The sequence below is a fragment of the Chionomys nivalis genome, chromosome 22, assembly GCF_950005125.1.
Source record: "Chionomys nivalis chromosome 22, mChiNiv1.1, whole genome shotgun sequence".
NCBI classification, from domain to species: Eukaryota; Metazoa; Chordata; class Mammalia; order Rodentia; family Cricetidae; genus Chionomys; species Chionomys nivalis.
In genome coordinates this window covers 45,909,518-45,921,875 of record NC_080107.1, presented here as the reverse complement: position 1 = coordinate 45,921,875, position 12,358 = coordinate 45,909,518, and the positions used below count along the sequence as shown (strand labels likewise).

The 12,358-nt window shown below is 49.7% G+C and overlaps 1 protein-coding gene across 1 annotated transcript; it reads left to right on the top strand.

Annotated features, from left to right (window-relative positions):
- Positions 1 to 4,353: 4,353 nt before the first annotated feature.
- Positions 4,354 to 11,718, top strand: Tor1a (torsin family 1 member A). Its single transcript, XM_057755066.1, has 5 exons — positions 4,354 to 4,573; positions 4,894 to 5,159; positions 8,330 to 8,505; positions 8,600 to 8,727; positions 11,112 to 11,718. The coding sequence occupies exons 1-5, from the start codon at positions 4,393 to 4,395 to the stop codon at positions 11,360 to 11,362; spliced, it is 1,002 nt and encodes a 333-aa protein (XP_057611049.1). The 5' UTR covers positions 4,354 to 4,392; the 3' UTR covers positions 11,363 to 11,718.
- Positions 11,719 to 12,358: the final 640 nt, after the last annotated feature.

Genomic DNA, 12,358 nt, shown 5'->3' with positions numbered 1-12,358 from the left:
AAAGCCTGGCATGGCACAAGCCTTTTAAGCCCAGCACTCAGGAAGCAGAGACAGATGATCTCTGAGCTGTGGACCATCTAGGCCTCATAATGAGATAGGCAAATAAAGAAACACACATGAAAAGTTGCATGTCTTAGCTTTTAGAACTTAATCATTAAGTACAAACTGGGCCCAACTTTCGTGTTTGCCATGAGTCTTCTGTTACGGGGTATCCACCATAGAAGACTGCTCAGATGCAGATTTAAGCCAAAAGACAGTCTTTATCACCTGGCTGGCAACTACACTAGGTGTTCTGAATCCCAGCATAGCCCTGAGCCTTTCTCAGGGGAGCTTTTAAGCACCAAAACCATGTCCCAGGTTCACATCTTTAAGTTAACAAGAACGAAGCAGAACTACAGAAGCCAAAAAACAAGGTTGGTTTCCCAGAACTATGGACTTTGACCATAAGGTCTTACTTATTTTGGCAGGTGGGGTTGTCTATGTGCTGTTTTTTTTTTTTTTTTTTTTTTTGAGACAGGGTTTCTCTGTGGTTTTGGAGCCTATCCTGGAACTAGCTCTTGTAGACCAACCGGGCTGGTCTCGAACTCACAGAGATCTGCCTGCCTCTGCCTCCCAAGTGCTGGGATTAAAGGCGTGCGCCACCACCGCCCGGCTATGTGCTGAGTTTTATGGCCTGAATGGTACTTCTATCATGGAGTCAGTTGTGCTAAGGTCTGGGGGCCTGTTAGACTTCCACCAACAGGATTTTCAGATCTCAGGAGTTGGGTATATGTCAGAAGAGCCTATGCAACCAGCTGGGACATCCAGTAACCAAAATAAAAAAAGGGCCAAAGGGCCTGGAGGTGTGGTTGACTTGGCAGTGTTTGCTTGTTAGTCCTGGGTCCATCTGTCACTGTGAGGACCTGACTTTGCATTTTAAAGAAGGGGCGTCATCTTAAGCTGTATAACGAGCTGGAGGGTGGGTGATCTCCGCTCCACAAATGTGCTGCGATAGCAGAAATTTGAACAGATATTCGAAAAATGGCCAATTAAGAAGATAGGGAGCAGGGTCATAAAATTTAACAAGGTCTAGATGTTCTTGGAAGACAGCCTGTCTTTGAAGATACCTTGTCAGTTATTAATGGCTCTTTGTTAGGTTTTTGCATCCAAGAACTGACCAATGGGTTCAGAAACTACCTTATGTACTCCTCACCCAATCTCCAAACGACAGGACTCAAACTCCCTGATTACGGCATTTCCCCTTTAAAAATTTGCCTCTTCTCAAGGTTTGAACCTTCACTTTCCTCACCCACTGCGTTGATGTGCTGGAGATGTGGTCCAAACTCGAGTTTGAATTAAAATTCTTTATGTAATTTGCATCAGAAATCCATCCATCCGGCTCTATGAATTCATTTGAGGACCAGAAACTTGTGCATAACATTACCACAGAAAACAGCTTGGGCCGGGCGGTGGTGGCGCACGCCTTTAATCCCAGCACTTGGGAGGCAGAGGCAGGTGGATCTCTGTGAGTTCGAGACCAGCCTGGTCTACAAGAGCTAGTTCCAGGACAGGCTCCAAAACCACAGAGAAACCCTGTCTCGAAAAAAAGAAAGAAAACAGCTTGGTATTCATTCTCCACTCATAACGAGGACAGCCTGGGTTTAAAAAACAAAAATGAGGGGCATGGCATGGTGTTATACACCTTTAATCTCAGCTCCTAGGAAGCAGATAGGCCAGTCTCTCAGTTCAAGGCTAGCCTGGTATACAGAGGGAGTTTCAGCCAGGGCTATACAGAAAAAAACCCTGTCGTTGCTTTCCTCCCTCACCACGCTTTGGGCCTAGATTGGTCTTGACCTTAATATAGCTGAGAATGGCCTTGAACCTCATACCTTTACCTCCTGGAATACAGTCAAGCACCATGATTCTTGGCACAGGTGATTCCTGTAGACACTTTGCCCTCAACAAATTTGACCTTAACTCTCTGCTGCCTAAATGTGGGCCTTGCACACCGACTTCCTTCCAAAGAGGAGGGAGAAGCCGGGCGGTGGTGGCGCACGCCTTTAATCCCAGCACTCGGGAGGCAGAGGCAGGCGGATCTCTGTGAGTTCGAGACCAGCCTGGTCTACAAGAGCTAGTTCCAGGACAGGCTCCAAAACCACAGAGAAACCCTGTCTCGAAAAACCAAAAAAAAAAAAAACAAAGAGGAGGGAGATCCAGATGGAACCTCACAGTTGAAAAACACATACATACTGCCTTGGACTGATTTGTTTTTGTCAATGACACACCTAGACATACCTGGGAAGAGGAAACCTACTGAGAAATCGCCCCCCCCGTGTGTGTGTGGGGGGGGTTCTTAATTACTAATTGCTGTGGGAGGGCCCAGTCAGCTGTGGGTGGTGGCATCTCTAGGCATGTGGACCTGGGCTGTATAAGAAAGATAGCTGAGGGGCTGGAGAGATGGCTCAAGTGATTACTGCTCTTCCAAAGGACCCAGGTTCAATTTCCAACACCCACATGGCAGATCACAATGGCAGCTTCCCTTAGTGATGATGCCTGTAAGATGAAATAACCCCTTTCTCCTGTAAGAGACTTTGGTTATGATGTTTATCGTAGTAATTGATAGCAAATTAGGACTGTCTCATATTGCTGACAATATACCCCTGGGTAGGCTGTGGTGGAAATAGCACTTTATGTTCAGTCCCTCTTCCAAACCATAGTCTAATGATGAGAAAACCCTCAGATTCCAGGAGAGGGACAATCTACAAAGGTGTTTCAGGATGAGGTATAACTCAGTGGTATAGTCTACAAGCAAAGGACCCAAAGTTCAATCCCAAGTAACGACAACAACAAAAAGCCAGACCTATATCCCAGACCTAAGGAGGTGAGGCAGGATGACCACAAGTTCAAAAGCAGCTGCACGATATAGCAAGCTGAAAGATAGTCTGGAGTAGTTATGAAGATTTCTCCTCAGAACAAAGAGGCTAACAAGAGTGCCGTTCTTGTACAGACACGAGTTCAAGTCCTAGCACCCACTTTGTTCCCCAACTCCAAAGAAATTTTAAAATGAAATCAGACAAGAAACAGAAAGCCTGACATGTAGCTCCAAGATATTTGCCTACAATGTGTGAGGCTCTGGGGGTCACCCTAGCATCCCCCAAGTGTTTTGTGTTCCTTAAAACAAGGCAAGTGGGGGCTGGAGAGATGGCTCAGTGGTTAAGAGCATTGCCTGCTCTTCCAAAGGTCCTGAGTTCAATTCCCAGCAACCACATGGTGGCTCACAACCATCTGTAAAGAGGTCTGGCGCCCTCTTCCGACCTTCAGGCATACACACAGACAGAATATTGTATACATAATAAATAAATAAATATTTAAAAAAAAAAAAAAAACAAGGCAAGTGTCAGAGGCATCCATGAGGAGCTGGGAAGTCAGCATTGTGGGGAGCTGAATGGGTTCCCCACATAAAAAAATGGGTGATCTGGGTGGTGGTGGCTTACACCTTTAATCCCAGCACTCGGGAAGGATAAACAGGTGGATCTCTGAGTTCGAGACCAGCCTGGTCTACAGAGTCAGTTCCAGGACAGGCTCCAAAGCTACAAGAAGCCCTGTCTTGAAAAACCAAAAAAAAAAAAAAAGAAACTGAGTAAACGATGGGCTTTAATTAACATAGTGGTTCATGGATTTTATCAAGTATAATATACAGATGTCAAACTTTTCTTTCTTTTGAGATCGGTATTTCATTATGTAGCCCCGGCTGCTCCTAGAATTTGCTGTGTGAGCCAGGGAGGCTCAAACTCACAGAACTCCACCTACATCTGCCTCCCAGAGTACCAGGATTGAAAGTGTGTACCACAATACCCAGTCCTCAAATATCAGGTTTATTTTATTTATTTATTTATTTATTTATTTATTTTGAGACACAGTCCACTGTGTATTTTTGGCTGGCCTCAAACTCATACAGATCCGCCTCCCTCAGCTTCTTGAGTGCTGGGATTTAAGGCGCTCACCACACTAAATGTCAGATTTTAATAATAGGGAACCAGGGGTGGGGGTGGGGGTGTCATATGGAAATTCACTATATTATTCTCACATTTTCATTTATTCCTTTATGTATTATGTGTATTCCTACATGAGTTTATGTGCACTTTGTGCATGTAGATGCACGTGTCATTTTTAAAAAACTGTTCTAAAACATTCTGTTATTTGATGAGGGTGGGGGAACCAATCACCACCTGATTCCTACCAAGGATCAACCCAGAAAGGGGTTTGCCCTTAACAAAGATGGCATTCGCTAGCGTCGGGGACGGCCTGACCAAGACAAAGAGGGCGGCCCCACAGGCAGGAACCGGAAACGCGCGTTGGGCGGTGCGTGGGGTACGGTGGGCGCTGGGACGCGCAAGCGGCGCGGGTCCGGGCATGAAGCTGGGCCGGGCCGTAGTGGCCCTGCTGCTGCTGGCGCCGTTCGCGGTTCGTGCCGTGGAGCCCATCAGCCTGGGGCTGGCCCTGGCCGGCGTACTCACCGGCTACATCTCCTACCCGCGCCTCTACTGCCTCTTTACCGAGTGCTGCGGCCAGAAGCGGAGCCTCAGTCGAGAGGGTAGGCGGGCACCAGGGTTGGGCACTGCGGCCGGGGGATGGCGCCGCGGTCAGGCCAGACTTTGGCCCGAGGCCTGGGAGATGAGTTGCCGAGCGCAGAGTAAGGTGTCAGCCCTGCTTGAGGCTCACCGGGGCGGCTTCACCGCGTCTCTTCCGCTCGGCTTTGGGGAACATCCCCAAGCCCAGGCCTTCGGAAGTGCAGGGTTCGCGGCAGCAGGGTCCTTCTTCAAACCAGGCTCCGCGGGCTCTGACAGCCTGGGAATGGGGCTGCATTTTGCCTGTTTGCTTCTCTCCTGACCAAACTGATCTTTCCATTCCCAGCGCTGCAGAAGGATCTGGATAACAAACTCTTTGGACAGCATCTTGCAAAGAAAGTCATCTTAAACGCTGTGTCTGGTTTCCTAAGCAACCCGAAGCCCAAGAAGCCCCTTACCCTCTCCCTGCACGGGTGGACAGGCACCGGCAAAAACTTCGTCAGCAAGATCATCGCAGAGAATATTTACGAGGGTGGACTCAACAGTGACTATGTGCACCTGTTTGTGGCCACGCTTCATTTCCCACACGCCTCCAACGTCACCCTGTATAAGGCAAGAGCATAAGTTGGCCGCCTTCGTGGATGACCCGGGTTTGGGTTTCTCTGGGACGGGATGTGGGAATTCCACGTCAGCGAGTGAGCCTCGATATGGCTCTTTGTGTGTGAGTTCCTCTTTAAAAGGTGTGGACAGAGCTGGCTGTGGTGACATCAGCTGTTCTGGAGGCAGAGAGCGAAAAGCTGAGGGAACTACAATTGAGGATTGCAGATCGGGACTGTGCTTCAAAGGGAACTATCCAGGGCTGGGGTAGCCCAGGGTAGAGCACTTGCCCACACCCGGACCCTGCCCCCTCCTCTTTCCTCTCCCCTACACCCCCCCCCCCCCCCCCCCGCAGCAGGAGTGGTAGTGGATATGTAAGTTACTGAGGGTTTGTGTTACATCAAGCAATTAGACCACTAAAGGTTTATTGGTGACCTCTAGGCTCAGTAGCACTTGGCTGTGGTCAAATGGGGACACAATCAAGTCCACCATCAGGGTCTTCAGGTCCCATCCGTATCATGGAAAGGAAACGCGGAGGTCTAAGTCTGTTTGGACTCAGCTGTTGCAGCTTGCTTTTGGAGTTTAATTCTGGCTAACAGTCCACACCTGAACTCAGGTCCTGACCCACCCTCCCTCCCTCCAGCTGTGGAGCATGGGGACTGTCAGCCAGACTCCTGAGGAGCATACATTTACCCTTGCTTATGTGTATCCCCCACTTCTGTTAAACATCGGGGTCACCGTGACTGTGTGGCTGGGGGCAGGTTGTTTAGCCTGTGCCTATGATCAGCTGGGTGTGTTTACTCACCTGTATTGCCAGCAGGCTGAGGCAGGAGGACCACACGTTTGAGGCTAGTCTGGGCTACACAGTGAAGTGAGCCTCTGTTTGAAAGCAGACAAGGAGAGGACAAATGGAGGGAGAAAGAAAACAATAGGGGAGCCCAGTAGCATTTGTTCAGGGGCTTTTGGGAGGCGGGTTAAAGTGTTCATGGGCAGTGCTTAGAGCTGTGTCTTGCTGTAGTGCCCTGCAGTCTGTTGTTTTGGTAGGAGACTGGGCAAACCTTGTCTGTTGGGTTCTAACAACTGAGTGAGTTCTGTGTAAATGGTCGCCTGTCTCATGGTGTTAGCAGGCCACATGGTGTCTCTGAAGGTTCCTCTAAGGCAGTGGTTCTCAACCTTCCTAATGATGCGACCCTTTCACCTCATGTGGAGACCACCAACCATAAATTTATTTTGTTGCTACTTCATAACTGTAATTTTGCTACTGTTATAAATCATAATATAAATATCTGATATGCAGGATGTCTGTTCTCTAGCCTCTGTGAAAGGGTCATTTGACCCCAAAGGGTTTGAGACCCAGAGGTTGAGTATCACTGCTCTAAGGGGAAGGTGGTCAGGTGGTCCATCCCTGCAGATTTGCCGCTTACATTAGATACAAATGGAATACTATAACCATGGTCACAGGAGCCAAGGGAAAACCCCCAAACAGACATACGATGCAGCTGCTCACACTAGCTGTTCTGTAGAAAAGTGCATAGCTGCTTCCCCACCTCACCTCGGGACAATGCAAATGGCTGCAGAGATGGAGAATTTTGGCTCAATTTTCTGAGGAAAATTCTGGAAACGGTCTTAGTGTGTAACTGACCTAGCATGAGTGAGACCCTGATATCAGTTTTGGTATCTGGCCACCAAAACACCAAATACAATTTTTTTTTTTTTTTTTTGAGACAGCTGCACCCGTGTGTTCATTGTTGTAGCCTGGGCTGGCCATGAACTGAGTTATTATTATCTTAGTTTAGTTTGTTTGTTGTTCATTGTTGTAGCCTAGGCTGGCCCTGAACTCCGTTTTATTATTATTATCTTAGTTTAGTTTGTTTGTTTTTAAATTTTGTGTGTTTGTGTGTACTTGTGAGCATGTGTGAGCATGGGGGTCATAGGTCTATCTCTGGTGGTGTTCTTCAGAATCTGTCCACTTTTTTTTTTTTTTTTTTTGGTTTTTTGAGACAGGGTTTCTCTGTGGTTTTGGAGCCTGTCCTGGAACTAGCTCTTGTAGACCAGGCTGGTCTCGAACTCACAGAGATCCGCCTGCCTCTGCCTCCCAAGTGCTGGGATTAAAGGTGTGCGCCACCACCGCCCACTTTTTTTTGATACAGGGTCTCTCACTGAGATAGGCAAGCCCCAAAGATCCTGTCTTTGCCACAACTGACTTCCTCTCGAGGGTGTTTGTAAGGCAGGCCCTGTACCCAGTAAGCTTTCCTCCCACCCCGGGCTGGAACTCTTGCTCTGTCTCAGCTGGGGCCACGGAGGCATGTCACCAAGTCCATCTCAGAGGTGTTCTTATGGTCTGTACCTAGCTAGGCAGATTTAGTTCAGAAAGCCTCATCACGCCCTCCCGAATGCTGAGCTCTCAAGTCCAGACTCCCTCAGAAGGCCCTGTGCACTGTTTTCCCACCTGGCGTCAGAGCTTCTCCACACTGGACTGAGGAGGAAGGGATGTGGGTTTCTACCTCTTTCCAAGAGACTGTCTCACACAGGATCCATGTGACATTGCCATTGTGAGGACAGAGCTCGCGCCTGGCTGACAACAGCATTGGTGTGGTGTCACAGACCTGGAGCTTTGACATAGGGCGGGGCTGGATTGATCCCAGTTTGCCCCAGCTTAATTATATTGTCTCACGCAAGCTGCTGAAGCTCTCTGCACCCCAGTGTCCTCACCTGTGGCGTGGTTATGATGCTACTCATACACAAAGTGATTGTGAGGGATAGGTGTGCATGTGTGTGTGTTTTTGTTTTTTTTTTTTTTTTTGGTTTTTCGAGACAGGGTTTCTCTGTGGTTTTGGAGCCTGTCCTGGAACTAGCTCTTGTAGACCAGGCTGGTCTCGAACTCACAGAGATCCGCCTGCCTCTGCCTCCCAAGTGCTGGGATTAAAGGCATGCGCCACCACCGCCCGGCTTGTGTGTGTGTGTTTGTGTGTGTGTGTGAGAGAGAGAGTAATGCTCATAACACAGTGCTCCAGAGGTGCAGCCACTGTCCTCAGGGTAAAGTTGTTCTGAGGGCCTGGGCGTGGCTCCGGTAGAGGGCTTGCTTAGTACTATTGAGGCGCTGGGTAGAGCTGCACAAAAAAACCAACCTAAAGCTGATAGAAGTGTACCCACTAGAACTCCAAATGGGCCCTCTTGTCCTTCAGGACCAGCTACAGATGTGGATTCGAGGCAACGTGAGTGCCTGTGCTCGGTCCATCTTCATCTTTGACGAGATGGACAAGATGCACGCAGGCCTCATTGATGCCATTAAGCCTTTCCTAGACTACTATGATGTGGTAGATGATGTCTCCTATCAGAAGGCCATCTTCATCTTCCTCAGGTGAGGCTGTGGCTGGGCTATGGTGGGAGACCCTTGCACCTGGACCTGGGGGGCTTGGAAGTGCAGCCCCTCCTTACTGCAATTATTTCTGCAGCAATGCGGGGGCAGAAAGGATCACAGATGTGGCTTTGGATTTCTGGAAAAGCGGGAAGCAGAGGGAAGAAATCAAGCTCAGAGACATGGAGCACGCCCTGTCCGTGTCAGTCTTCAATAACAAGAACAGTAAGTACAGCCATCCTTCAGGAATCCGACTCCTGGCCCTACGAGTCTTTCCAGCCTAGAGCCAAACTTGATGCAGCCTCGGTGTTCCCCCGGGCCGGCCGGCTCTCTAAGTGAGATCCGCTAACAAGCTGCAGACCTTATAAACTCCGAAGTTGAACTACACCATTGAAACCTGGTTGAGACAGGGTTTGCTCTCCATTCCTTGTAGAGGAAAAGCAGGTAGTTGAGCCAGGAGAAAGCCACTGTATGACTGCAGGGAGGCTGGGAACTGGGTAAGGCCTCTCCCTTTGCGGTGCACTAGGACTCTGCCCAGGCATGGCTGGGCCTTGCCGCTGTACCAGACACTTGGCCTGCTCGTTTGCTTCAGTCTACCCTGTTGCCCCGTGGAGCAGATGGATGCCTGCTGGCCCGTTCTTTACACAGGACACCGAGGCTCGATGAGCCTCTTACAGCCTGTGTCGCACTCCATCCTGCACTCAGAGCCTTTCAGCTCAGCTGCTTCTCCAGCTACTGTCGTACAACCTTTGGCCTTGAACCTCAGGAGGCAGACAGCCATGAGGGTGACTCACTGGCTGTCTCACCTGCTCTTTGCTGGTCTCGGGTTGTTGAGCTTTCCTCCTTGGAAACGTGCTCACCGAGAAATCTGAATCGAAGTTAGCTGGCTGGGACAGTGTGTTCTCCTATCCCTGACAGAGGGAAGACGGCTGAGGAAAGACGAACATTTTGTTGAATGTTAAAAGTCTTCTTCATGCTCAAAAGAATGACTACACAACAGGAAATACAGATCGATGTGGCAGCAATACATCAGAGCACTGTGTTGAAGGTAGAGAGGACCTCCCGCAGGGCTGTAGCTGGGATAGACAGTAAAGACATCTGACAGCAATGCTGGGGTGGACAGAAGAGCAGTCTTAGGGGGTACATGAGTTTGAGGTGTCCTGGCTGGGAGGAGACTTTTCACTCAGGACACACATCTGAGTTGGCAGTATATGGATGTTTTTACTTTTATGTTCAAATTCGAACCCAGGGCCTCAGACATGCCACATAAGTGCCTACCACTAAGTGATACTCCAGCCCACCTAGTGTTTTTTAAGGCTCTGTAACCATCTGAAGTCTACTGGTTCTGCTGAGCACTTGGTGGGTCAGGTGGTTGGGTCCTGTCATTCAGACTGTGCTCGGGGTCTCCTCCCCAGCCAGGCCAGTTGCGCCCGGCTACAATCCCAGGGCTCCGTGTGCACCTGGCACAGAGTAGCTCTTCAAGACAGCTGCTCAGTCAGGTTTGCTCTTTTCTCTTGGGAAGGGGGGATGGTGTGAGACAGAGTTTCTCTGGCTTTGGGGCCTGTCCCGGAACTCGCTCTGTGGACTGGGCTGGCATCGAACTCACAGAGATCCACCTGCCTCTGCCTCCCAAGTGCTGGGATTAAAGGCACACACTACCACCGCCTGGCCAGTTTTGTTCTTTGTTGTGGCCACAGACAGGGTCCTCACTGAGTACAGTCAGAATGCAGGGCTCCTTTGAGAACTGAGTACATATACCTTGGGCTCTCTACACCGCTTGCCTTGGGAGCCAGGACACAAAGACACGTCATGAGCTTTTGGGGCATCCAGCAGATGCTGAGTCAAGTGTTCTCAGTACTGGGAGGCTGAGCCATGCAGAGCTAGATTTTTGCAGGGAAGCATTTGTCAGAGTCCAGACCTTTGAGGTACACAGCCTTGACTGCATACATTAGCCCCCAGGGGAGTCTAGGTATTGCTTTCAGAATGCTCTGTGTGGTGTGGGCACTGGCAGCAGCAGTGAACTCCTTAATTGCTGGTCCAGCTGCTGAAGCTCGCTTTCTAGATGGATTGACTGGTGCAGTCTGTCTCTGGGAATACTCCCTTATCTTTTTTACCTCTTCCAACCTGTGCATCCGCTCCTCACCACTGCCTGGATCCCAGCACACAGTGTGGCACATGTGTCCCTCTAGCCCACCTCCCATCTCTAAGCTGACTGGAAGAGGCCTTTCCAAGCCCACAGCATGAGTGTCCCTTTAAAGCTTGTGTTTTTCATTTTTGTCTGTGTGTGTCTTTGTTGTATGTGTGTGCATGTGGGTGTCCAGAGAGGGAGTTGTGTCGACTGGACCCAGAGTTACATGTGGTTATGAGCACTCTGGTGAGTATTGGGACCCAACTCAGGTCCTCTGCAAGGAGCAGCAAGCCTTAACTGCTGAGCCATCTCTCTAGCTCAGAGGTGTCCCTTTATGTCACCCTGCCTCACAGGGCAGTGTTTGTAGACAGGTCCCAGCTCCTGTGTCTCCCTCACTGTGTGGAGACGGGGTGGTCCCCACTGGACACTATGCCGGATGGACAGATGAGTATCGAGTGGCTCCTTCTTGTCTGTTTCCCAGGTGGCTTCTGGCACAGCAGCCTCATTGACCGGAACCTCATTGATTATTTTGTCCCCTTCCTGCCCCTGGAGTATAAGCACCTGAAAATGTGCATCAGAGTTGAGATGCAGTCCCGTGGCTATGAAGTAGATGAGGACATTATAAGCAAAGTGGCTGAAGAGATGACCTTCTTCCCCAAGGAGGAGAGAGTCTTTTCCGACAAGGGCTGCAAGACTGTGTTCACCAAGCTGGACTACTACCTGGATGACTGAGCCCTGCCTGCTGCAGACGCTCCTGCCCGCACTGTCTGGCCACTCCTCTCCCAGGAGGATGCTCAGGACACTTCCTGCTGAGGTTATCAGGTATCGCCTCGGGGACTGTTTCTGCTCCTCAGAGTCTGCAGTTGGTCATGGTGTAGAGACTGCAGACACAGCATGGACCCAAAGCTTCCTGGAACCTCCAGAGGATAAAACTTCCCGGCCTGCCCATTTCTAGGCTCATGGTATTTTTTAAAAATTATGTTTTAATTTCAGGTGTTTCTGTTTTGAGGCAGAACAATTAAGTTTTATTGCAAATGTGATAACTTTATTTTAAATGGTTTTTAATATTATGAGAAACCTTTCCACTGTTGGCCTTGTGTGTCTTTTGAAGCTCTCAGGCTGACACCATCAGTGTTTCTACTGCAGAAGTCCAAGCATGGGCACCTGCTGCATGAACGGCATCTTGGGGACTGACATCACCCTGCCAGGGGCTGTTCAGTGATTAGATAGGAGGACTGGATCACTATCACAAATGCACCAGTGTGCTCTTCCCTGGACTCAGAAGTGAAGTGGGAACAAGCTGAGTGGCACTGTGGGTGTCAGGTCCACTCCAGATGCCTGGCAGGTAGAGCTCCAGATGGGCTAGTTTTATGTACACATGGTGCCTGCCAAGGGGTAGGGCTCCTGTGGGTGTGGCTGCCGTTCAGGGCACTCAAAGGACTGGGTTTAGCAAGGCCTAAAGGGCCTGACGGTTCAACAAGTCAAAAACTAGGTCAACTGCTGGCAGAACCACCCTCTACCTCTGCCACCAGCCTGTTCAGGGCTTCCGATGATGGCTCCAAGTCCCCAGGAGTCACATCATCTAAAGATAGAGGAGCACAGTCCTCTCTTCTGAGTCCTGTAGATACGACAGAGTGGGTGCCATGCTGGGCTCCTGGATGTTCAACTGAGAAACAAAGGGAGCAGCAGGGTGGCAGTGAAGAGGGTTTAGCTTTCCAGACCGTTCTG

What these genes read in the sequence shown, in the direction of transcription:
- Tor1a (XM_057755066.1), top strand. Translation starts at nt 4,393, where the DNA reads ATGAAGCTGGGCCGGGCCGTAGTGGCCCTGCTGCTGCTGGCGCCGTTC. An exon ending in GCGGAGCCTCAGTCGAGAGG is followed by an intron (nt 4,574 to 4,893) that starts GTAGGCGGGCAC and finishes TTCCATTCCCAG; the next exon opens with CGCTGCAGAAGGATCTGGAT. An exon ending in GCCATCTTCATCTTCCTCAG is followed by an intron (nt 8,506 to 8,599) that starts GTGAGGCTGTGG and finishes TTATTTCTGCAG; the next exon opens with CAATGCGGGGGCAGAAAGGA.